Below are 27,552 nucleotides of genomic sequence, written 5' to 3' on the forward strand. Positions count from 1 at the left end.
TAATTTGTATCCTTGTGTATTAGTTTGTTCCAGAAAAATGTACCGCAAAACATGTTGTTGTTAGGTAATTAAAACAGGGTTTGAGTAATACATTGTGCAGCCCCTCTAAGAATAAGCTATTCATATAAAGTTTATGCTAACAACATGCTCTGAATACAAACTACGTTTCACAGTGGGGGGGTTGTTCCAATAAGACGTCTGCTGCTGTGTAGATTACAGCAAAGAGGAACACATACAATCACTTTAGCATAAGGGCAAGATGGAATTATTTTTAGCTTTTGTTTTACCATGAATTATTTGGAGCAGCGTGCTGTGAAATGTGTTGTCCGATGTGGCAAAACCCATCAGGGTGATAATAAGGTACACCAGCTAATGACAAAAACTATGACAGGTCTGTTGACTACAGTTTATTGTTAGGGGTAAACAAGTCAGGGCAATTTTCTCCAAGGTGTAACAGTGTGACATCTTCCAAGCATGAATAGAATAACTCACTGTACACACACGTTTAATGAGCCTCCTCCTAACAGCATGCTGCAAACTGCGATGAGAGCTCTGCACAATGTATTGGAGTTATAATCCTCACGGTCCCAAAGCTGACATGTTTTTGAGGCGCGGATGTCATGCGCCAGTGTGACATGAAAGCTCAAATGCCCAAAGCGTCTTTGAAACTAGCAGGCTTAGAGGATAAAGAGTGACAGGACAACAAAAAAAAAATAAGATTATAATAAGAGTGACAAGATAATAAACATGAAAAGTTCAGGAGCATCCTCTGTTTCGACAGACAACTGGGAACAAAGAGAGACAGGAGAGGGGAGGTGAGAAGACGTGGAGAGTGAGGAGAGAAGCCGAAGAAAGACGAGTGCAAGTGAGAATGAGACGAGGGAGACAGCGTGATAGAACATGTTTATTATTAACCTTCATTCTTTATTTACATCTGACAAACAGTATCTGAGATGTCTGTCATGAGGGTTCTTCTTCTCAACAAGTCCAGATGTGGATAATTAGGGAAAACCCGTCAGATAAACTCTTATTACGTGGATAAGTGAGTTAGCTTGATTTGATTGTTAATGATTTGACACTTTTTTTCGGTTATTCAAAACTGGCTTACGATGTATCTTGATCATTGCCAAGACATTTAAATGTGAACCCTCATATACGAACCTCATTTTCAGATACGAATGACCTCCTTTCTTAAAAGTATATTGAAAGATAGATGATATAATTTTAGATGAAAATTAAGAGATTAATGAGTAACCAGTACAATCTCTTGGTGTAAAACAAAAATAAATGTTGAAATGCCTTTACATGATAAAATACACAATATATTCAAATAACTAAAAACAACTAAAAGATTCTGATGGTTGAAAGAAAAATTGACTCAGGAAACAACTAAACTATGACATTATGATGTAATCATTCACACAGGACTCTGTAAGTCAAACATGACTTTACTACTCCAGCCAAGTCTTAAAATAAAAGTATCCTCCTTATTCTCATTAGCTAACGTTCTCTAACTGCAGTTTTAAGGCTTCATTTGTTAGGTTGCATTAGTGAAATAATAAGTTGAACAGACTTCTTTTGTTCATAGTACCCCAAACTAAATTAGGATTACCTCTTTTTTTTATTTAACAGATTTTTGTAGCTTTTTTATCTTTCTAGATATTTATTTGCATACTTATTTACTTTATTTCTTGGTCATGATTCATTTTACTGTGTACAAGTTTGTACTTCTGCACAACTATCCACATATGAAGAGCAGGGCTCCGCTGTGGAGATGAGACAGACTCAGCTCAACAATAACAAACCCGTAACATTTAGGGCTGAAACATAAACATTAGATTTTTATTAATTCAAGCAAACTGTTACAGTCAACAGTTACATAAGTTACATGGTATACAGTATTGATCTAATCTTCTTTTTTTAAACCAGGGTTTCGGTCCCCCGTTCCTCCCCCTCCCCCCAAACATAGAAACAGCAAATCCATACAAGCGCAGGCAAGTAAGTAGTAACAGCACAATACATTCATCAACTCAACGATACGTTTTGTACGAACAATAAGGCAAGTAGAAGAAAGAACGAACGAACAAACAAACAAACAGAAAAGGATGGCAGACATTTTCTTTGAAATGAGCCAAAACAAGGCATAATGTATTCTTCTTTCAGGCCTGAAAAGGCAGTATCACGTAAAATGTATTCTTTCGAAACGCCGTTTGCTGCTGTAGAACCGAACGAGGTAAGGCTTCTCGTTAGTGTGCAGGTACACGGTAAAGGGGGAACTGAGGGAAGAGCTGCCTTCAGTGGTGTCGAGCAGTTTGTATCTGGTGCTGGTCAGACTCTCATTATCTCGGGTACCTTCTCAAAATTCAAAGTTTTCCTCAGCACACTGAGTATTCATCAGGGACAGTAAGAGAGGCAGGAAATCTGATGTACATCGATGGCATCTAACCGTCCGTTTCTATGGCAAAGAACTTGAGAAAATAATGAGAGCTCAGTTTGCTAAAAACCCACGGCTCAGCGTTTATCTCTGACATGGCCTGATATCAACACGAGCATACGTGGCTCTTTAGAACCTGGACAGACAAAAAGCTCAATCTCTCGGCATACAATTCCCTGGGGTAAAAGTTGGATGTTAGTGGATGGATATGCAGGTGTGTATGTGTGTGTGTGTGGCCAAAGCAGACATATTGCTTCCCCTTCTTCAATTTTCCAACCATACAGCAATCGTCACATGACATACCAACACAATCTTTTGCTTGTTCTGAGCGGTAAAGTCAGTCCTGATAACAAGAGAGAAAACAAAAAAAGACAACCCAGCTGGTGTTCACACTGAGTGACTGTTCATGTAGTGGTCAGTATCAACAACGACTGGCCCGTTACAACTGCAAATGTTTCAAATAATAAAAGACGGTAAAAATAAAACAGCATTCATTCAATGCCATGTTCAGCCACCAGGTGGCAAAACGGTACTGGAGAACTATGTATAAATGCAACATGCCTTCATTTATTCCTTTTCTATTTTCTTGTTTTCTTTTTTTTTTTTTTTTTACATCGACGTACAGATAAGAAACAAAAACAAGTGGTTCCTCAAAAAGAAATATTTTCATGTATAACAATAGTAAACATGGGGGATTTCACCGAAAGAAATCCAGAAGAAACAATGTCATGTGGTAGTGCCCAAAAGAATGAATGCAAAAACTTCTCTTGGAACACTACAAAGACCGACAAGGGCCACGTGGAGATTCTCCTCCCTACACAAACCACGAGACAGAGACTTAAAAAAAAAAAAAAAAGAAGAAGCTTGACAGAGGAAAAGTGGGCAACAACGATGTTTCTCTTCTTTCCAGGGTAGAAAGGTCTCTTTGATGACGAGATGTGGAGTGCAGGGTTCGGATGGGGGGGGGGGCACCTGAACACATTTGTCCTCTGCTTCCAATGCTGCCCTTTTTTCCTTCTCTTCCATCTCTCCGATCTCCATCACTCCATCCAGTCTCCTTCGTCAAACTCTGACTCGTCCTCGGAGTCTGAGTACTCCACAGCGATGCGGCGCGACAGGATGGTGGCCACGTCGTTGCCAACACGCTCGTGCTTAGCCTCTTGCTCTCGCTGCTCCTCCACTTTCCGCAGCTGTATGCCTAAAAAAAGCAGGAACAAGCAGGGAAAGACTTTAGTTTATGATCATGTAATGTGGGGTCTTCAAATTGCGTGTGTTTGTCTAACCAGCAGCCAAAAACCCAAAGATATTCAATTTTTTTATGAAATCAGCAAATATTCAAATTTCAGGAGCTGTAGCAAGTGAATTTGGGGCATTTTTGCTTTAAAGGGACTTTTTAATAATTAATTAATTTTCAAACGCTTTTGCAGATTAACTATCTGTCCTTCAACCAATCGATTTGTTGACACATTTCTTCAGCTGTCACTTTATCGATCTTAATAAAATCTTGGCATTTGAAAAGCAAACACGGAATCAAACTTCAGAACAAAATATGGACTTCCTCCAAAACGGGGAGTTTGTGCTTTGTCCAATGAAATCACGGCTCTTCGCTGCTGGCTGGGGAAGTTTTCAAACATTTCTAGTAAAACTGGACCCACCTTTTCTGATAGCTTCCAACAGGACACTGCGTGCATCGCTGATGGGTGGCAGACTGGCTGGATGGTGCCTCTTGCTCCCCACATCGTGAAGGCCGTGGGGTGGCGGGGAGGCCATGGCTCCTGCTGAGGGGAAGGCCGGCACAGGTGGCGGGCCCGACGGACAGGGCGAAGAGCTCCGTGCTCCGGAGAGGGGCAGAGGGGGAGGCGGCGGGGGAGGAGGCAGGATGCTGCCGTCTGACTGGGTCCCAGAGCCCACGGGTGGGCCCCTGTCCAGGACCTGCTGGAGACGGGCCGGGGAGCAGTGAAGCGGGGGCGCCACAGGCGGAGGGGCCGGGTGCAGCACCCCGGGGCGATCTGGAGAGGAGCAGGAGCGGGGGGATGGCCGGGGGTGCTGCTGGACTGGTAGAGGAGGGATGGGAGGAGGAGGAGTGCCCCGCAGGCCTGAGGAGGGTAACGGGGGAGGGGAGGGGGAAGAGGGGGAGGCGGTGGAGGAGGAGTGTTGGAGTTGAAGCCTGTCGTCCGGGCCGGAGACTGGGGTCTGCTGTCGGAAAAACCTGAACTGGAACTAGAAAGGAAGAAGAGAGAAAAAGAACAGGAGGTCAGGACGGGGAATTAGACTGCTGAGAAAAGTGAGAGTGGGAAAAAGAGTTTAAATGTTAAGAAGTGCTTATGAAGATCAGAGGCTGCTTGCCTTGTTCAACAAAAATCTAAAAATGAAGAGCCTTAGTTCATACGATCAATGATCTTTTTTTGAGTGGAACAATGTGCAGCTTTGCATTATTCTCAAATAATATATTGAGTATTTCCTCTAAGTGCTACATAAAATATGGGGAAGGGGTAAAGTGAGAAAATTCGGTATAGAATACGGTGATTGTTGCTGGTAAAAGGAAGAAAAAACAGCAAGACCCCAGAACCCAAGGTCAGAAAAAGACTAAAAAGTGGAAGTAAATAAAAAACAAGATGGCTGAAAAGAGTTTGCTAGTAAAGAGAGAAGATAGCTGCAAGGACTTCATAAAAAAAATCAATGAGATATTTCTCTGGTGCTGCAGTCACAGCCTTAATCATTCCCTCTGATCTCTCCATCCCTTCAAACAGTGACATATGCGGCAAAAGTGCGCTGCAGAAAAACAACCTGGAATGCGCTCAGTGGCCTTAACACTGTATTGATCCTGCCCTGCTTCAAGCCTTTTTTCCTTTTTTTCCTTCAGCTCTGATCCACAAAACCTCCATCTATCCATCCATCCCTTCTTCTCTGTGTTGTTCTGCTGAGCTCTAACAGAGCGGAAAATCCTTGTCCTCTCCACCAGAATGAAAAAGAAAAAAGTAATGAAATGCCACTCATTTCGACCAACTGATCCATAAGATGAAAAAAAGGGAGAAAAAACAAACAAGCATACCAAACAGATTGGGATGGGATTGCAATTTTTTTTTGTGTGTGTGTGCTTTTGATCCTGACACACGGTTACCGGTAAATAGTATTTACAAATGATTTTCACACTTGAATCAGTTTGGGGCACCAGATCAGCAGGATTAACTTTTTAAGTCATGTTAGTTGAAAATCAGAGATACAACTAGCTGGCAAGCATTGGGGGGGGAGCGCCTATCACTTTTTGCAATTGCTTTGCAAAACCATTAAAACTGTATTAAAGGTTTCCAAAGGGACGTAAAACTGAGTTTATGTGTTGTCTTTTGTCCCACCTGATCACAGAGGGTGGCTTGATCTCTCCCAGTGGGTGCATGAGGGGTGGAGGCGGTGGAGGGTCGTGGGGCCGTGAATACATTCTGTCCCCGGTACGGTTCAGCAGCTCGTTCATCTGGGTGTAGGGCAGCGCCGCCAGCGAGAAGGGCCCGTCCAAATGTTCCATGTACGATGGAGCCCTGAGCAGAGAGATACGTTGTCCTTAACTCACAATTTGTTTGGTTCCCCTTCAAATTTCCCCTCACTGATTTTTGTTTTCATCTAGTGTCTGTTGTCATATTTAATTGTATTGTTGTAACCAATTCTTTTTTTCTCCCAAATGAAATGTTACCTAAAAACAACAATGGACATTCTGCTTATGATCCTGTCGATAGCTTGTACTCTCTTTATTTACAATGTTTCGTTCTTCATCTTCTTGAAGTGAAATTCTTTCATATTCATTACCAATTTTTTTACATGATGAAGGTCTGAGTACCTGAAATTGTGAGATTTTTCATCCGACACTCATCTATGAGACTTTGTGGTGGCCTCTAACAATCAACAATGTCTACTTGTGAGCCCTTGTCACACATTTTTACCGTTCATGTCAAGAAGTGGAGAGCGGTTCCACCAGAGAATTTACTCTTCCCTCATAAGCTTTCAAGATTCATTTAAATCATGTTCTGAGGCTTGAAGAGATAGATGCAAAGATGCCAAAAAATTATGGAGAAAAAAAACAATGTTATTTTGCGCAGCAGAGCTTTCTGTTTTTTCTTCTTCCTTGTCCTGTAAATCATCAAACAGGCTGAAAAAGATCTACCAACAGATTGGGAACTATTATCATTGATTGGACTTACATTTTGGCCATTATACAAAAGTGGTATAAATGTTAATAAGGTGCACGCAGCCTTCTACAGTCTACGTACTCCTAATCAGAAAACTAAGCAAAATAAAACATCTTTTCATGATGAATCATGGAGTTAATAAACAGGGTTTAAGATTAGACGTAATTACTTGATTAGGAAACATGTTCAAGCTTGTTGAGTTCTGTTTTTGAGAATTAATTAGATCAAAATCAACACTTTGAACTGGAATATGAAATTAGAGATGTTTTTTCTCAGTGAGACAACACATAAACCCATCTGATATAGATATTTTAACACAAGAAAAATAAAATGAAATACAGAAAGTAGCATCATATTAGGCTGTATCAAACACTACCTTGGCTCAGGTCATCGCTATTAATCTTTTCTTCTACAATGGACTAAATTACTCAAAGATAATTACAGTTAATCTGTTTCTTTTTGTATCTTACACCAATTTTATATATTTCTTTATTCATGAGCAAAAATGTAATTGCGCTCAGCTTCAATTATAAATCAGACAATGCTTCCTTCGTCAGTACTGCTGAGCTGCTTTCATGGTCCACGCGAGTCTGTACATCACACTCTGCGGCTTTTTGGTGACGTTGAGGAGCGTGCATTCAGAAAGCATGTATTTGTGCTGACACTGCGGTATACTTCCCCATCAATACTTGGAGAAAAGACTTTATGTCAGCTTTTCATAGCACTGACGAATCAGAAAACAACCACTTTGCATAAAAATGTTTTCATTAATCACATTGACTGTCAGAGAAATTATTAAATGGGCACTGGAGCTTTGAGACACAATAAACACAGTCAAATCTTGCTGAAGCTCACTATGCTGTATCTCCATGGTAACCAGCATGTATGTGCATGTTAGCCCCATCATTTGACACCTGCTGGTAAGTAGCTCTGACTTTCCTTGATTAAGAAATTGTAATTGTATGCATTTAAGTAGACCTAAATGTTTGTCTCTGATTTTTGGTCTTGTAGTTACAACCAGTTTTCCCACTCTGAGATGTGTGACGAACACCGGACAGCCACCTTCACATACCTGTTGTCGTGGTAACCTGCGGATCCGTTGGCCTCTCTGTGTTTGTCGTCAGGTATGTCCTGGGCGAGCTCTGCGCCCAGCGCCAGTTTCTGCCACTCCTTTTTACGGTCGTGAGGCAACCGCGGTATCTTCTCCTGCTCCGGCGGGCGGTCTATTGCCTTCATCTTTGGTAAGGAGGGTGATGGGGGGAGGGGGTGATGGTGTGGGAAGAGGCCGAACAGAAGATGTGGGTGATGGTGAGAATCAAATGAGGGATGAATGTGTGAGAGATGGTTTGTGGACGGAGAAAAAGAAAAGGAGGCGAGCGGGAAGAGAAAAAAAGATAACAGATTAGCTGCTGTTAAGGAAATAATATTGTCATCTTCTAAGAGTAAACAAACAGTCAGTGCCTGTTAAACACTAAAAAAACAGGCACAATTGACTTCTTTATAAGTAGAAAGAGAAACCTGAGTAAAAGAAGCATTTTATTACTGTTCAGACACACATTTTAAACATGAATATATATTTTCCCTTCTGAAAATGTACACTGTTTTCTAAGTGCTGCTACACCACGTTTTATTTAACTGTTATTGTGCCACATAAATATCCATATACCAACGCCTCCGTCTTACACATTTACTTTCATTTTACATAGCACACTTCTGTGAAAACTAATTTTCTATTCGTCCTAAGATAGGTTGATTTAAAATAGTCAAACAGTACTGAGTTAGCTCTCTGAAGAGAAACATCACACACACATTAAAGCAAACACTGTCGTACAAGCTTGGGAACAGGGAGTGCTCATTAACTGACTTTGGCCAAATCAAGTTATCATGCAAGTATATATATATTTACTTTTACATATTTACTCAGGTCCATTGACAAACAGCACTCCCTGCCACCCAGACTTCAGCATGATTAAATCAAAGCACACACACACACACACACACACACACACACACACACACACACACACACACACACACACACACACACACACACACACACACACACACACACACACACACACACAGAAAATGGAAAAGAAACTGAGCAGCGAGCTGCTGTAGCAGAAATCACACACAGTGTTTTTGAAATAAATCGCTGTATTTTCACATACCTGCCCTGGAAGGTCTAAGTACCTATAGACCTGATCATACATGCGGGGGTCCTGCAACTATAAGAACAAAAACAAAAACCACAAGAGAAGCACCGGGGGTGAGGGGCAGCGGGGTCAAAAAAACCAACACGGCACAGGATTGAGCACAACACCGCTGCACACAGTCGGCCACAAATACAAGAGTGGGCGTTTAGAGACGGTGGGACAAAAGGGAAAAAGAAGTGCTGTTAAACAGAAAATAACAACACATGACATGAGCTCGAGGGACGTCACAATGCAGGTACTGTAGGAAACAGTGGCACACACAGTCTGGTACACACACACACACACACACACACACACACACACACACACACACACACACACACACACACACACACACACACACACACACACACACACACACACACACACACACACTGAAAGAAGACTGAGGTAGAAAGAGAGAGATTTTACTGGAATGGAAGGAAAAGCTACAAAGGTGTTTCTACAAAACTTTCAACAGCTCACACTGAAGACTGACATGCAAAACAAACACACACATGCTCGAGTCAACTCCAAATTATACATGACAGGTTAAAGCACAACAACAACATCACTAAAATGAGGTAGTGATCATTTCACAACTAAATACTGATGTGAGTGAATCAGTTTAGTCATCCTGAGCTACTTTAAGCATTCATATTAGAAAATAATATGCAATCCTGACATAAACAAGTCAATTAGAAACACATTTTCTACCTTTTATAGGTAAAGGTGTGTGAGCATAAGGCTGGTGTTATTCTCTATTTATCTTTTTGTCAAGAGATCCCATTATATGCCTGAAAAAACATTAATGTGTTAGCAATAATTTCAGCTTGTGGCTCTGAGCTTCAAGCCCTTTGGTTTCATACTCAGGGTTTAAATCTAAAGGACAGGTCACGGATTTACGGTTTTGTTTTTTAAGGAGCTAAATCATTTTCTAAAATAGCTGGGCACTCAATTTCAGCAGTATGTGGGATTCATTTAAAATAAACAACAATGTCCAGGTTCATTGTAATGAATGAACGTGTTACACAGTGCACATCTGTCTGGTGTGTTTTTAATAGTTTTTGGACAGCAACAAAACCCTATGGGACAGATGGGATTTGTTGACAACAAGAAAACACAGTCTTATCCTTTAAGTGTAGGTCAGTGTAAAATGTTTTTTGATCAAGCTGTAGTACAGTAAGGTTGAACACATTCTACAAACTGCTTTTACACAAACACAACATTATCTCCCTGGTGGCTCTCTAGCTTCAGAGGAATCAAACAATTATTACAATCCTATTTCTGGTAACAGAAACTCAATACAGGTTGTCTGTGAATGTACATATTTGTGTGTATGTGGTGGTGTATTAATTCCCCAAGAAATGTTTCAAGGCAAGGTTATAAAAAGGGCCTCTGAAACATAATTTTCTGGGACTCTGCATTAAAATCAATACTACATACTTTCTTTATGTCACTTAGATCTTCCAGGGTGACGTACCAAGTTTATTCATTAACTGTGTGTGTGTGTGTGTGTGTGTGTGTGTGTGTGTGTGTGTGTGTGTGTGTGTGTGTGTGTGTGTGTGTGTGCGTGTGCGTGCGTGCTGTTATTAAATGAAACATGCCAGCTGATTCAACACAACGTGGGTTGTGGACAGCGTCTCCTCTGCTTTAGCTAACTGATGTTGCATGGGAATGAATCCTAATGGTAATGCATATTGATTAGGTTCCGATTCATCAGGCCCATTACCCGTGATGAGATATTGGCCGAGGGGAACACACACACGCACACACACACTCAGACAAACAACCGCCTCCTGCTCTGCTCCAGCACAGCACATTTATACATCTGAACTGACAAACTGAATATCATTTATTCCAAACATGAAAAAGCAATGCAGCCTGACAGCACTGCCTGCTGAGGCTGAAGGAGCTGCATCAGAAGGTCAAATATTTTAACCTATTGTCCTCTGCCATTTTCCCAACTGAGCAGAGCTTCAAAAAGTCTGATAAGAAGGTTAGTTTCAGTCGGATTAACCTCTGACTTCCTAAAAGGTTTGCAGTAATTGTGCCTTGGCAATATTCGAAGAAGCATCCCAGAGCACATTTGCAAAAGATTAAGTGAATATTCTTCTATGCAAGTTAAAAGAGCATTATTACATTATTATGGGGTTTTGGTTTTATTGATGTAACAATAAGGAGTGGCAGGAAGAACAGGTGGTAGAAAGACAAAAGGGCAAGAAAACACATAACACATAATGACACCAGACAACCATCTGTCCAACAGAGAGCATCACAGAGTGAGGGGTTTAATGCAGCAGCGTGAATGTGAAAACAGCAGAGTAAACAAGAGAGGGAGCTACACTGTCTCTGTATATGAGAGAAAATGAGAAAAACTGTGTGTGTGTGTTTGTGTCTCTGTGTGAGTTTGTGTGCATGCACGTGTTTGTCACAGCCGTTATAAATGTGGCTAATTTCCGAGGGCTGTGTGCCTCCGCTAGGTCGTCATCTTTCATCCGAATGGACTGCTACTGGCAGAGAAAGTGTCGCTGCGTAAGCACTGCGTGTGTGTATGAGTGTGTGTAATACAGCAGCTACGGATTTATGATATGTACAGAATGCGTTCCATCTGTGCACACTTCCTACTCAAGTCGTATGTGCATTTCCGTGTGTAAGTGTGTGACTCTGTATGTTTGTGTGAATGTTCAATGCGACGGACTCAGCAGAACTGTGGCTACGTAATCAGGGTAAATAACCCCCACAGGGAGGCCCGCCGAGGCACACGGCGACTGGACCACCCTGCTGCTGACAATAACACAAAACCACTCACCCAATACACACATTTCTGCTGCTGCTGATCTATTGGATTTGGGTTTATAAGATGCGTACAGAAATGATTTGAGGCTACTGATTTCTTCGGATGAATGTAAGAAAAGAATAACAACCATACAATTAAAAAATAAAAATGTGTTTCTGTAGCTATTATGATTTGATATTTGTACCAAAGAAGAAGACTTCTTTGCTCAAACGTGTCAGAAAGTGTTAGTTTGTCCACTAAACCAATACCAGCAAGGCAAACAAGTCATCTAAAAAGTGCTCTCATTCCAAAGACATGTGCAGTTAATTCAAATCCACGATCACCTAACGTGTGGCCGAGGTGTCTGGCTGTTAGTGAAGTGTCTACTCCGTGGCTGTGTCCCAAATTCTCTGGCATAATTCAACCCTAAACCCTATCTTCCTATGTTTTTGTGTCTAAGTGGCTAATGGGGGCAACAATTTTTCGAAATTGGTCCAATATTGAAGGAGAACGCTGCAGATGGCAACCGCTAAAAATGCTGTTATGTAATCACTGGTAGAAAACAAGCACTTTTAGGGGATGTAAAATGACGGTGATGAGTTGCGCTAAGCGATTACATTACAGCCCTTTTAGCAACTGCCATTTGCAGCATTTTTCTTCGATTCAACAAAAATTGTTGTCCCCATAAGTCACTTAGAAACAAAAACGTGGGAAAATAGGATCACGGTTGAAAAAAAAAAAAAGTAACTGGCCCTGACTTAATTTGGAATTTTAAAAATGATTGACAATTTTATTTCAATGGCTGTTTAATCATTGACTTGCAGTTTGCGATATGTTTTGGTCACAATTGTCTGCATGTATGGCACTATTCTACAGCAGAATAAAGATAAAGCTAATGAGAGCTATGTTTTACTCTGAGTGCCAACCGAATGAACTTCAGTTGGAATTGCATGTTCGGCAATGCTGCGTTCATGTCATGTCATGACATAGCGTGAACACCGGCAATTCATAAACATATATATACAGCACATGAACATGACATAAAGCCAGCTATTATGTTTAGAACTATGTAACCTATTTTTTTAATTGAGCAAAATGCACTGTAGAACTAGTCAGACATCTAGTCCAAGTTCTAAGGCTAAGATAAAAAATACAACATTTAATGTGGCCTCAAATTTCGTCCAACAATTTTCTCTTTTTGAGGATCACTGATACTACTCCTGGTCTCCTATCACAAGAGTAGAACTGGGATGCAGTCAGGGCAGGTACAGTTAATACTGGGGGATTGTTAGTGGTTAGGTTGGAGGTGGGGGGGGGATCAGTTGTCCACAGCAAACCAGAGGGAGAGTGGAGAGAGGTGGAAGAGTGAGGGAGGGCTGCAGGCTACCGCGTGGGGAGCAGATGCTCTGGTGGAGGGGGGGGGGGGGGGGGGGGGGGGAGTAGGTCTTACCTCTGGGGCAGTGAGGAAGGGAGGAGGGGTTTCTGAGAGGACTCTTATGAGGCCATTGGGACACACAAGATAAGGCATTTCCAGCTGCACAGAGTTAGACAGAGTTAGACCAGGATTCAGGAAAGAAAAATGTAAAGCAAAGGTTCAGAGAAGACAGAGATCCTGAAGCAGTATTTCAACAGTATTTTATCTACCAAGACACAATTCGGGGGCACTTACACTATCCTATTAACCACGGAGACATTACAAAATATCACACGCATGTTCAGGTGTCTTCATTTGGCTTAAAATAGCTGACACTTTCACATACATTGAGTGTGAAAGTTGTTTTTTTATTATCATGAAAATGGTATCTAAGCTATAAGTGGTAGAAGCAAACAAAGTTTTCTGTCTTTCTGCATTTTTTCTTTTAATGCGAGTAAGTCTTATTGTAGAAAAGGGGATCTATACTGCAATGACAAACTTGATCTAATGCCTGACTTTCCTTAGCTGCTCTTGCACCTGCAATGACTGAAACAGTTGCACTAGCTTGCAACAATCTACAGGGAGACAATTAGTGTGCTATTAGCACTCTGGTTATAACATTCCCTGTCCTAAAGTGTGCAAACACAGCATCCTGTCCACTTTCTTAGCTGGCCGCCACGTTGCACCATCTTAATCTAATTTGACAGAGATCCAGTTCGGAGTAGCAGCTTTTTCATACCTGTGCCTTGCAGGCCCTTTAGCATGTATGCGGCAGTGACTGCAATGTCATGACATAGCATGCCCTCCCATTGACTGTGCATGATTTAAACTTCATGTAATCTTGCTCAGAACTGCTGTCATTGTTCTTCAGCTGGCTGATCAGTGTAGGAGAACATACCAACAGTTCAAATAGTTGATACATTTCTTTGCTTACATTCAAATTGCTGCTTTAATGAGGTGTTGGATATAATCTAGATCATGTTTCACATAATTCTCAATCCTCATGTGTCAAAAGGTGCTGTTAAAGCGAGAGGAAAGATCTGCTGTAATTACAGAGCTTCTCTCTGTTCAGGCCTGCCTGCTACATGATGTAACTTTAATTGTAATTGTGGACTAGGCAGGCTGAAATAATTAACATAACATATTCTGTTGCAGGAATATAATAATATTTGTAAACATGGCTTTTGACTCAAATAAATGCTCAGAACGCTGTGCTTCACTAATGACAGTTTAGGCCACAGCTGCCGAAGCATTACGATTAAAGGTCAATCAATTTCTCTATTTATTCGCTAAAGGGTCTGAGCAATACAGAATCTGCACATTCATCTCCAATACTGTGAAGAGTCTAGATGAAAGTCATTCTTTTTTTATGTTGGAGTTCACAAAACCTCATCGGTAATGTCTTCTTCTAATCCAAATATCCCTAAAGAGGTGAACTGTGCCTAGCGACACACAAAAAGCCCACTGTGTGTGTGTGTGTGTGTGTGTGTGTGTGTGTGTGTGTGTGTGTGTGTGTGTGTGTGTGTGTGTGTGTGTGTGTGTGTGTGTGTGTGTGTGTGTTTGTATGTTTGTGTGTGTGTGTGTGTATGTTTGTGTGTGTGTGTGTGTGTTGACAGTGAGAGCAGCCCGTGGCAGCAGGGCACTGTTCACTGTGTCAGTCTCAGTCCACCTTTGTATCTCAGAGCTCGCGGTCTCAAGTCTCTTGAATGGACCTAGGAGTAGTTGCCGTGGCAACCGCGGCAAGTGGGGCGGGGATGGAGAGCAGTGAAGATGGAGCCATGACCCTCTTTGCTTACTGCTACTGTATGTGTCTTTGGAATAGGGATTTATGTATGAAAATGTTTTCTTGGTTGTTCATGTTATTTACAGAAGATTTTGGCTATAAAAAAAAGATCCTTTACCTTTGCTGAAAATGAATAAGAACATTTTAGGATGAACAGAAAGGCTTTGATCGGAAAATACCTTTCTCAGGTCAGACCTGAACAAGCAGACCTCTGGTTTAATGTGCCAGGTGTTTTCTGATTAGCTGCATTTGACGGGACTTTCCATTTGCACACTTGTGTTTCACAGTGAGTGTTTCGTGTGTCTTCAGAGTTGCTCTGGTGTGTTGTGATATTTAAAACAAAAATATGAATATATACTGGACATAAAGGAAATGACTGATGCTGGCACATTGTTATATAAGATTGCTACTTTCTCTGAAAGACTTTGGTCCTTGTCAGATCGAAGTGCTTCATTGTCGAAAAATGTTCTACTTTTGATCGCAGACAATGTGTACGATCCTCACTTAATCATGTACTCTGATACTGACTTTTCTGATGCACCTTGAAACTTACATACAAGTGTGCAGAGGGACTCAAATGAGTATATAGATTTTCTCTGAGCTGTCGTCATCAAATAACGATGTATCCAGAAATTCCGGTGTTATTATTGTCTGGTTTCACGCTGTACATCACATTAGCATTGCAAATTGAATTCCTTGTAGTCATTAGATACTTTGACATTTTGCAGTTTAATTAGGGTCAGTCACCTGTGATAACGTGGGGAAAACTTTTTAGACTGGCTCGACAATTAATTCCAGCCGTCTCCTTAAACTGCAACAGTGGACGCCTTCTGGTTTTAATGAGGACTGACAGCGGTACTTTTTGACAGGAACAAATCCAGAAAAGAAAACGCTACTTCTGAAGAGTACAAAGTAGAAAAAAAAGGGCTAAAACTGAAATGTCAATATATTCCATTATGATGATAAGGCATTTCCAGCTGCCTGTGAGTACGATAATGAGACATGAGTAGGAGAGGCAGAGGGAGAGGGGCGTCTCCACAGGGGATCCAGTCGCTAGAGGCAAGACTCGATGTTGTGTGGACTCAACCACTGATCTCAAAGAGAGGCAGAGAGGCTTTCTTTCTCTCTTCTCCTCAGTCCCTGGGACTTTCCTCTCTGTCTCTCAGTCTCTCAGTCTCCCCCAGACCGGCTCAGCACATAGTCTATAGCTAATCCACTGAGGGTGAGGCTAACACAGGAGCTAATGAGATTAAGACACTGTAGGCTTCTTTTCCCTTCCCTCTGTCCTGTGCTGCTTTCCATTTAACACTGGCTGCTAATATGTGTGTGCCTGTGTGTAGCGTAAATTGTGTGTGAATGTGTTTTTTAAATCAATTTTTAGTGATGTGACTTCGTAAGAGATGAAGTAGGGGATTAAGCATTTTAATACTTTTTACAGAGATCTATTTTCTGTGATGTATGATACAATACAGCATTAGGAAACGCTGGTTGGGAACTAGAAGTATTTTAGCTGAATAAATCTCTCAAATACTATTGAAAAAAAGGCATTACAGATCTTTACACTTGTACTGTTACAACTGTACATCCATCTATCGTGAATGCCCTTTTCGCTCTTTGCTCGCAGAGTCATTCAAATGCGGTCCTTCGACCCTCCAGGCTCAAACATTTGATTTGTTGTCTTTCCTCAGTGGTGTGAAAAGAAACTTTGACCTGAACCCATGAACTGTGTCTCTGTGTACACCAGCTGAAATCTATTTATTTGGCTTCTCACTCGAAGGCATTCAAACCTCTTATCCTGCTTCAGTGGATTCAAGGGGGGGGGATGAGTCAAGAAATACTATTACAGCGTCAGCTACACAAAGCTAGAGCTCCCTTAAGACAAAATCCTGATCTCTGTTTATTAAACATGTCAGGACCTCTTCATTATCCTTTGATTGTTTATCTTCTACATAAGAATCCTGGATTTCACATTGATCCTGTTTTTTCAGGGTTAGCCTTTTTTTGTATTTGAAGATTTTTAGTCTTTACTTCCATTTGGTATGTCCAACATAAGGCATATAAAATCGCAAGTTTTCTATGTTTAAAATTCTTGATAACAAGGCTGAGAATTCAACATTATTGTTTGCTGACTTTTGCTGGTATCGTACTGTGATGATATGATCATAAGAGTAAAAGTTGATTATATATTTGATGTGTTTTGTCTGGAACACATTTCATTGCATTTTACATGTGTATATGCATGTATGTGCCACACTGAGATATATATTGAAAACTAAAAATGTACATATCAGTATTGTAATATTAATTTCATGCCAAATGCCTGGCCATGACTAACCATATCAAGTTGTGGGAAAAAGTAAGATGAGCTGGAGAGAAAGAGTACGAGTGAAGTGAAGACCGACATGAGGGAGGAAAAAGTGAGGCAGAGCTGGAACATTGTCAGTCACGGAACAAAGCGTGTCTGCAGCCAATCTCAGATAGCGTCACGGTGACTGACAGGTGGCGCGGCCCGTCAGGTCCTCGACACTGCAGCTGCATTGTGGATCATGTTCCATTTAGAGTGTTCCTGAGTGTGTCTGAAAGTGTGTGAGTTAACTATGGCAAAACTGTCTTTATAACAAAATATGAAGTAGTAAAGAAGCAGAGAATGATTTGGATGGTCTCTGTTATCTCGTGGTGAACAAAGAGTATACATAATTTACTTCAACACACACACACACACACACACACACACACACACACACACACACACACACACACACACACACACACACACACACACACACACACACACACACACACACACACACACACACACACAGCGTGACTGAGAGGCACATTGAGATGATTTGGCAGAACCACTCAATGAGATAAGTGATGAAGTGTGAGGCGGTGTGTTTCCATATAGAGTTTTTCTCTGGAACTACAGCACTGACGGTGCACTGGGGAGCGCTTCGTCAAAAAAGCGAGGTGCCCATGGAGTTTGTTTCCATGACAACAATATCTTGACAACAAATCACCACTCTAACCATTGTATACGATGGACTAGCATCGGCATTTAGCATTTTTTATTTCTTTGGGCTACCATCCATCTACAGACACAGCCAGAACAAGCTTCTCCTCGAATGCCTTGGTTACCAGGGAGACTAGCCCCTCCCCATCTGATATATGATTGGTCATCTGAAAAGGGGCAACAGTGATGACACCAGCACCTTTCTAAAGAGTTCAGAGATTTTCAACTAAAAACGCTGAGCATAAAAGTCGAAGCAATCTGAAAAAAGACATCCAGATAAAGCATTTTTTTGGCCACTGCGGCCAAACATTTGAAAAAAACAACTTGATAGCACTCAGAAAATTCTATATGGACACTCAACCTTAATCTATCAATGATTTACACACACATATCTTCACCACACTGTTTTTGCCCTGATCCTTATTCAGACCATTTATCCACCACGATGGTTACACAAACCAACAAATATGTGCATGTAATTCCCCCTAATCCACCCTGCTCTCCCTGTGAATGTCCTCTAGGCATTTCCATGGGGTCTGTCTAACTGCAAGTGTGGTGAAGAGGGAAATGTACATGGCTTTACAAGCTGAGCCCACCCGGGGCTTTAATTAGAATGAAATCACTGGTATGAGCTTCAGCTACAAGCGGTCACATCAACCTCTGAAGAAAAAAAAAAGGTCTTACATTTTAAAAATTCATGAATGTTTATTATGCTATCATAACTGGGATGAATGCTAAAACAGCAAATAAATATCCTTAATTTTCCATCCTCCCAACTAATTCTTAACTTGCCCTCTGTCCTCTCCGAGCCCATTCCCACAATCATTAAAAACCTCATAGCCAACAAATGATATCCTCTTCATTCACTCGTACCCTCAGTGGAAAATCACTCTCCTTATTCTTCATTGAAATGTGACTATAATAAGCTTTGATTGAAAATGTGGAGCACGCCCTGCTTCCCACGCATGGAAATGCAAGCTGGGACTGATTAGTGCCCCTGATGCTGAGAATGGGAAACCCCATTTTTTTTGAGGAGGGGGTTAAAGCTCTGTATTTGATGTGGGACATGGGCTTTCTCTGGATGTGCAAGAGCTATTTTATTCAATTAGTGTGTCTGCGTGCATAAAAATCCAACTTCAGATTGCGTGTGTGTGTGTGTGTGTGTGTGTGTGTGTGTGTGTGTGTGTGTGTGTGTGTGTGTGTGTGTGTGTGTGTGTGTGTGTGTGTGTGTGTACGTGTGTACAGCGCTCCCACGTGAGGTTAAGTGTGTGTGTTTGTATGTGTAGAGGCAGAGCGATGGCACACAGTGCAGGGCCAAGTGATCAGCAGATGCTCCCATTAATTAGATGTAATCATCACACAATTAATAAGTAGAAGGCTCGACTGGAAGAAGACTTGATTAATCTAAGTGTGGTGGCTGTTTAATGCATTAGACTTCAGCCATGTGAATGACCGAGTCAGTTTATTCAAGCAGGACTCATCGATCTGAATCTCTGGAGACAACAGGAAGCCTCTTGTTCACTCTCTCTTCATGTCTTTCTACCACAAACAAATCAATCTATTGCAGTAACAAAGAATCAGAACAGTCCTGAATTGTTGAATAAACAGAAGGTAAAATGTACTGAGCACTGCCGGGACCCGGTGCTTGTGATTCTTTTGACATACCTTCTGCTTCCGCCTCTCCTTCCTCTTGTCCTCTGTGTCCTGCAGCATCTTCTCTCTCCACAGGTCAAAGAAGTAAGACGGGTTGGTGTAGAACTTCAGACCCTCCTTCCCATCGTCCCTGCAGATCGACAAAAGAAACCAAAGAACTGCATTGGATTTGGTTGGTATGCTGGAAGATTATTGTTGTTTTGTTTTCAGAAGCTAAATAATGACAACTATCAATTTTTAAGCAAAAATTCCAAAGGCTGGAAACACATGTCTAAGGTTCTCAAATGTGAATAATTGCTGCCTGTCTTAGTCATACACAATAGACTGAATATCTGTTGGTTGGCCATAACAAACTGGAAGACATCTTGGCCTGTGAAAAAATACAATGAGCATTTTCTGAGACAAAATGGTTAATTATAAATTAATCAATCAAGAAAAAATAATTGTCACATCAATCAACAATGTGAGCTCCAGATCTACATGATGCCACATTTCAAATGTAGCTTTAGTCCTAACTTAGAACTTTTCCTTTTGAAAGAACAATACAGCACATTTTTTTGCATGAGTACTTTACTGCAAATCAATGCTAGAGCTACACATAACCATTAATGTCATCACTGATTCAGTTTGCCACTTATTCTCTTGCACAGCATATGGTAGAAAGAGGCCATCACGAGTTCCCAGAGATCAAGGTGACTAGTTCGAAATGCCTTGGTTTGTTTAACCAACCTTCAAAAGCCCTGAAAATATTCCCTTTTTAATAATACATTCTTCCATTTGAGAAGTCGGAGCCAGAAAGTATTTGGCATTTTTGTTTGAAAAATTGTTCAATTATTTGATTATCATATAGCTGCTGAATAAGTTTCTGTTTATGGACAAAATTATTATCTTGCAAATAGATCTCTTTGTCCTTTAAAGATGCAGGAAGAGGGAAATGTTTGATAATTACATTTCTTCTTGACCCGTGTCCTGCCCTTGCCTGTCTGCTTCCCTTAAAGAAATCCTATATGTTTACCATTTCCCATGAATAATAGCTCATGTCCTGCGTTATTATTCATTCTCTCTCATCTATGCTCCGCTCTGTGTCTTCTTCACTCGCATTACAGAAGCCTTTGTGGTTCATGGTCACCGGGGAGAACAGTGCCATGATGATAGGGAGGAGGGAAACGGAAAAATACTTCTGACAGACTCAGGTAGTTATCACATGTCAAGGGTCCTCCTTGACAAGGAAATTATCATACACAAATGCAGATGCTGTCCGGAAAATGTCATTTTATATCAATACGGTGATAAGCCTTGTAAATTGGCCTGCTGATGTCTTTCTCTTCTCTTTTGGCTGTTCCCAAATGTCTTTCCGCCCATGTATTTTATTCACAACTGGTCAGTTTGGTGTATCACAACCATGTGATGGTCCAAACATGAACTTAGCTGCCTTTAACCAGTGCCAGCCTCAACTTGGGATGTAATTATTTGATTATGACGCTGATGAGAGCAAGAATACAGAACATGAAAAAGCTTCAAAAGGCACGAGTGGGAAGTTAAATGACATGCAGCACAATAAAGGGAAAAAAATAGAATTTAACAATGGGGTACAATAAAGGGCGGAGGGAGAGCTCCTCTAGTGTTTGCACTGCGGGTAGTATTTGAGTCTTTGTGTAAATCATTGTACATGGTATTCATTCTGTGTATATTTGAGGCATGTGTGGGTAGTTTTTTCTTGTGTGTATGAGTGATAGAAGGAGAGAGAGCAGTGCAGCTGTGTTCAGAGTAGATCTGTGAAATAACAGCCTGGGGAGGTGTCCCACGGAGACTCCTGATGTGATGTGTGGAGGGGAGAACCAAATTAGGAGAGGAGAGAAGAAGGGAAGAGAGGAGAGGAAAGTAGAGATGAACAAAATGAGGAGAGGAGAGGAGATGTTAACAAAATGAGGAGAGGGAAACAAAGTCAGAAGAACAGCAGAGAGGAGAAGAGTCTTTATGGTTTCCACTTTCCCTTGTGTTAAATGTTAATTAAGTGAACACAGACAAGTCATGCAAAGAATCCATACATTTTGAAGGCATCACATTGGGCTCATTGAACTTATAGGTAAAATGAGCTTGACTAATCAAGAAAATTGTCATCAGGTTAATTGATAATGAAAGTTATAGCTAGTGTCAGCCCTACTATTAATACTTAGACACATATATACCACTATTTCTCTCATGGACACACTAGTAGAGCAACAGTCCTCCATAATAGACACCTTATCCACTCTATTGGACCATGTGCTCTGGGGTACTCCATCAGCTGTTATTCAAGGAGAGGTGAGAGCGATTCCAGTCAATGCTGACTTTAAGGATTACACAGTACATGTATTTATGTCTAGTTCAACTATCCCCATCCCCACTTATCCTTAATTAATCCTTAATGTAGTCATGTAGCCTTCAGCCGGCACGAGACAAGACATTTAATATAAGAGGCAGTGAGGCAGACGCTCACACTGGCCTTTTGCTCGACCATGTCAAGGCTCAGACGTTAAAAAAAAATGCACCAACGGCAGATTGAAATACCAAAGCCTACGCCTTTCTCCCTACAGTGCATATGTACGTGTCTGTACGCACAGACAAAAAAAAGATGGTGTTTTTATCCCTGTAACCTTCTTCAACTGGCTTGGTCAGAGTGACATTATCACACAGGGATGTGTCATGTAAGATGCTGCAGGAGAGAAAATGGAGTGAGAGGGGAATGAAAGTGATAAAGCAGCAGGGTGAGAAGGCTGAGAAATAAAGGGAGAGAGGGAGTGCTGGCCAACAGAGCTTTTTATGGATTATTCATCTTCAGATAACTCTCTCTCTCTCTATTGCTCTGCTTGCCTGGCTCAACGCTCAAGAGCCAAGAGATGTCCGGTGTGAAGGAGTCACAAGCCTGCCAATAATAATATACCTAGCAACCAAGGTGCACAAACAGCTTAAGGGGTCTTTACTGTTGATAAAAAACATATTGGTGGTAGGAGAAAGTATGATTTAAAAGAATAGGCCAAATAACAGCCAACATTCAAGGCCATTTAGCTGGTTTTGTGTTAACACAATAAAGTGCAATCAGTCTTTATGCCTTTCAATAAAATACAAATACATTTTTGCCCAAGCTCCACAAAAAAAGAAAAGGATACATTTATGAAAGGTTTTCATAGTTAGTGATATGCTGGGCTCAGAACAAGAGCTGTAAGTAAATCTTCTAGTTGTAGGTAATGTACGTTTTTTTCTTGAAGAAGTTAGCAATGTCGCTTCTCCATCTCTTCTATTGTAGTATCATCATTTCAATTTGCAAACTGTGGTTTTAAAATGCACATTATAACTTACTTTTAGCATACATTTATTTAAAACAAAAATAAATTCATACCCAGAATATACAGAACACTTTTTGTAAAGTTATTGAAACTGGATTCAGACCTGTAGGGCGAGAGGATGTTGAGGGGTGGTGGCTGCTCGCATGTCTGGAAGGTCTCCTGCAGTGGGACTGGCAGTGACTTGCGGTCAAACAGCTGCTGGTCCTGAATGGTGGAACTCCTGAAGGCCTTCCTCATGGTAATGTCTTGAAGAGACACTATGGAAGGGAAGGAGGGATGGAGAATTAAAGAAAGAGAGAGGGAGAGATGGGAATATCGGTTATTACATCAGGTTCTTTAAAAAAACATGTGATACACGTATGTTAGCTAACTAACAGACTCTCTGTCTCACTCACGATGAACACAAGCACCATTTGACTCCACCTTGTCATTATCATCATCATCATCATCATCATCATCATCATCATCATCATCAAAACATTACTGAGCACTAAACCTTTGTGAAACCACTAATCATCCTCCATTGGACTACCGCTGCATTGTTGTCCTATTTGGCTAATTTCAGTTCCCCGCCAAGGCAAACCCACAAAACATCTGATCCAAGCTGAGCTAACCCAGGATAGGCTAGGCCAAGGCTAAGGTCGTCTGTCAGAGGCTGTGGGGGTAATTGCCTGTCTTTTGTGCAGGAACAGCTGACATTTCCAGAGGGTGAAAGAATAACTCGATGCTGCGCAGCTGAAGCTTTCAGAAAAAAAAAAACAGGTCGGAGAAATTGCTGAGGGGAAGAGGAAAAAAGAACCACACTTATGTTAACCCTCAATCTGGTCGGGGCCAAGTAGAAAACAGCAAGTCTTGGAAAGAAATCCAGAGTGTTGCGACCGGATCTGAATTATACATGAGGGAATGACAAATGGATGCACTTTAACGCTGCCCAGAGGAAGACTGAAAAAGTCATGTGGCATATAGAAAAAATGTTGTATTGTACCACACACACACACACACACACACACACACACACACACACACACACACACACACACACACACACACACACACACACACAAACAAACAAACACAAGAAAACGACATCATAGAATGAAATACCAAACTATTACCCCATACAGTAAGTAGATACCTTAAGCCAAACAACTGAGTTATCAAGACCGTCATTAAATGCGCGTCTTGATAAATTGAGACGAAGGCATTTCACTGTGCAAAGGACAAACTACCGCAATCTGATCTTCTACATTGCAGCAGTACGTCTGGGTAATTACTTCCACACGCTCACTGTGGTGAAGGGCCAGCCACCTGAGGCACTGAAGTATCATTATTAACAAACACTATCAGCGAGCCGAGGGTTCAGTAAGTAACACTCTGGGAGAGAGACGGGAGGCCGGAAAGAGGGTGATAACAAAACTGCTCCGACACAACAGAGGGAGCGTGATGTAAACAGGAGAAGGGGTGAACAGCCACTAACAGTAAAACAGAGAGTGGGAGCTGACATCCAGGAAACATTCCCAAGAAATACAGAGGAGTATATGGCGAGAAGAGGCAGAGAATATAAGAGCGGAGGGAGAGACGATAAAACCAACATGCGTATGCAAATAGAGAGGAAGGAGCGGTGTGGAATGGAGAAAGAGAGAAATCAAACACCCATAAAAACACAAAGTATGACCTCTGTGAGACAAACATAAGGCATGAGCGAGATGTCCCTTAAGAGCAGTGCAGTAACCCGAAAAATGTAAGAAAAAAAAAAGTAATTAACTTCTCATTTCACAGGAAAACTGAACGCACAACTGCGGGTCCATGTCAAAACATGTAGTTAGTCTGTGAACTGAGATGGATGTAATAATTTAACTGTTAACCTTCAATTCCTCTTTCAAATAGGTTAGGATGTTGCAGCATTTTCCAGATGTCAGCAATCAACTTGGTGAGTACAATCTTGTTATTAGTGACAGGGACGACGCCATAAAACTATGAAACCCTAGTTATAATAAGCTACCCTATAAGAAGTCATGCTTGTATCAGTGAGTGTAACATAATACACTTCAACTCCTGCCACATAAGAGGTGACTAATGATAAGAAAGGGGGAGAAAAAAATCAAAGCCACAGTGGCATGACAATTACTGCACTCTGCCCAAAGTGATGAGAGAGGAGAGAAATGCCAGGGATAAGTGGGAGTAATGGGGGGATCTAAGAATTTGAAGTAGATTAAAGAGGGTAAGGGATAAAGATGTGGAAAAGAAGATATGAACATTAAAGTGTTGCTTTAGTGTACCCCTACAGGGCATTTCCATTTTAGCCTTTCCTCCTTTCCACTGGAAGGTCAGAGTGAAGGTCAGGAAAGTGCACCAACATTCTCCCTCTCACTGCTAACAAAATAACAGAATAAATGGACAGAGTGGAATATAGACACATAACAAACAATCTGCCGGGGCAAGAAGTAGCCACTGTGTGACCGGTGAGTGTCAATCTGGTGTCGCCGAGTGCTGAATGCAAAGCAAGAACGCTGTGAGAGCAGAGCGCTGTCAGATGGTGTGACCAAAAATGTGCAAAAGCAACAAACAAAAGAGACAGAGAGAGACAGTGCAGAGGTGTTTGTCAGGATGAAGCTGATGCAGACTGAGGTGGCTTTAAACCCCTGCCAAGCAACACTGAGCACTGAGGGAGGCACACTGCACTAATCAATGTGGGCAGAAACACAGAAGGCACACACACACACACACACACACACACACACACACACACACACACACACACACACACACACACACACACACACACACACACACACACACACACACACACACACACACATACAGACACACACACAGATGGATATCTTAGCATGATGTTTTACATTCTAATTACAGAATGTCACTTATTCGGCTAAACTACCAATTACACCCATTTAGTGAAGACATTCAGCTAATGAGAAAAATGTAAGTGAGCGTTGAGTGAGTGAGTTAGTGAGAGGTTGTAAGCGTGTTGTGTGTGTGTGTGTGTGTGTGTGTGTGTGTGTGTGTGTGTGTGTGTGTGTGTGTGTGTGTGTGTGTGTGTGTGTGTGTGTCAGGTTGAGCAGCATCAGGTGCAGCAGCAGCAGCTTCTGATCTCAGCCTGTGAACCTCCTTATCAGTAAGCCAGTGGTGAATAGTTTATCTCTCTCTCTCATATCTTTCTCTGAGACAGATAGCATCTAGCTGAAACACTCTCGACCAAAGAGAGGCAAGGAAGTTCTTGTCTCACACACACACACACACACACACACACACACACACACACACACACACACACACACACACACACACACACACACACACACACACACACACACACACACACACACACACAGACACGCAGACACATAAAAACCTCTCAGTTTCCCTTAAAAGTTTCAAGGAAATTATGTTTTCCCTCTTCCCTCTCTTTGCCCCCTTGCCTCATCAAGATGCAGTCCTACACACAACTTCTGAAGATAAGAAAAGGCACAGGCCAAACTGTCTTTTAGCATGCAGACAGGGCTCTTCAGTCAGTTGTACTTCAATGCAAATGTTGACCTATATTTCCCCTCCTGCAGGCTTCCTCCAGCAGCCCCGAATCACTCTTTCTCCTCGTAGTTTTGCCTCCTTGTCTTCTATCCTTTCATTCTTTGTCTTGTGAACAATTTTATGATTGTCCTTTTCCATTCATGTAGTCCTCTTCCTCTCTCTTCTTGAAGAAACGATGTAATCCCATGTTGCGGGTAATTCAGGATGTTACCAAGTAATTCAAGAAGTAAGTAGAAGAACTGTATGCATCTCCTCAACATTTTGGTTGTTTACTTTAGAAGGCTTTAATCATCACCCACAATGCTTCTGGATGACCTATCATAAGCGTAAATTATACCTTCTGCATATTTGCTGAGTGGTTTCACCTGATAACGCCGTCCCGACCGATGGTGTCATCTTGAAAGAGTGGCCACCCTGCCCCCCCTCCTTGCTTCAGATAAACACATTTAGCTCTATCAGCACTTTTGCAATTGTTTGCACTGTTAGCACTGTTAGCTGCAAAACCTACGGATTAGCCGTCCCCGCGTCGAGAGCCGTTGAGAGGCAATAGAAATGCTCCCCATTTTGTTTATGGCACCTTAAACACTTAGGTACAAAGACGTTGATTTGCAGCATGGCTTAAACACCAGAGATATTCCACTTCCACGATATAACTGGTTCTAGAAAATGTACAATTTTATTGTGTTACGGTGAAATTGCAATATCAAATGTCATATACAGTGCTAATTTTTATATACATTTTTATTAATTCAAATATTTTATTGTTTTTAATCAAAGAAGGCCACGCGTGTAATCGCTGTGGGGGATGGGGGATCAGGTCCCACCAATACATGTAATTATCAGGGAGAAAGCCAAACTTCTCTTCTTGACATTTAGTGTTAAACTAACTCCAAAACACAGTGGACGGTCACTGAACTCCTCCTGCTTCATTTGAGTTTACATGTTAACCCCCAACAGTGAACACAGCAGCTGTGCACGCAGCTCTCGAGTGCATGCCAACGTTTCCTGCATCAACAGCACGCCACAGGACTATTCGGGGCACCGTATGCACATATGAGAAAATTAAAGCACATTAAAACACTGAATCTCATCTGCACATTTCTGGTGGGAGTCTCTGGGATGTAAAGTGATCATTTGAATATTCTAAATGCCTTTAAGCAGATGACTCATCTTACCACTCCAGACTGCAGTATTTCCAGACAGAGAGGAAAATAAAGGTACATTAAAT

General features: G+C 41.5%; 1 protein-coding gene across 1 annotated transcript in view; it reads right to left on the reverse strand.

Annotated features, from left to right (window-relative positions):
• Positions 1 to 3,401: 3,401 nt before the first annotated feature.
• Positions 3,402 to 27,552, reverse strand: part of wasf1 (WASP family member 1) — a 53,479-nt gene continuing 29,328 nt past the window's right edge. Inside the window, 8 exon segments of the mRNA XM_054618640.1 lie at positions 3,402 to 3,632; positions 4,090 to 4,554; positions 4,557 to 4,654; positions 5,788 to 5,967; positions 7,685 to 7,848; positions 8,784 to 8,840; positions 19,462 to 19,579; positions 22,879 to 23,032. Of these exon segments, the coding sequence (XP_054474615.1) occupies positions 3,475 to 3,632; positions 4,090 to 4,554; positions 4,557 to 4,654; positions 5,788 to 5,967; positions 7,685 to 7,848; positions 8,784 to 8,840; positions 19,462 to 19,579; positions 22,879 to 23,032 (1,394 nt within the window). The 3' untranslated portion in view covers positions 3,402 to 3,474.

Source organism: Anoplopoma fimbria, chromosome 18, assembly GCF_027596085.1.
Source record: "Anoplopoma fimbria isolate UVic2021 breed Golden Eagle Sablefish chromosome 18, Afim_UVic_2022, whole genome shotgun sequence".
NCBI lineage: Eukaryota > Metazoa > Chordata > Actinopteri > Perciformes > Anoplopomatidae > Anoplopoma > Anoplopoma fimbria.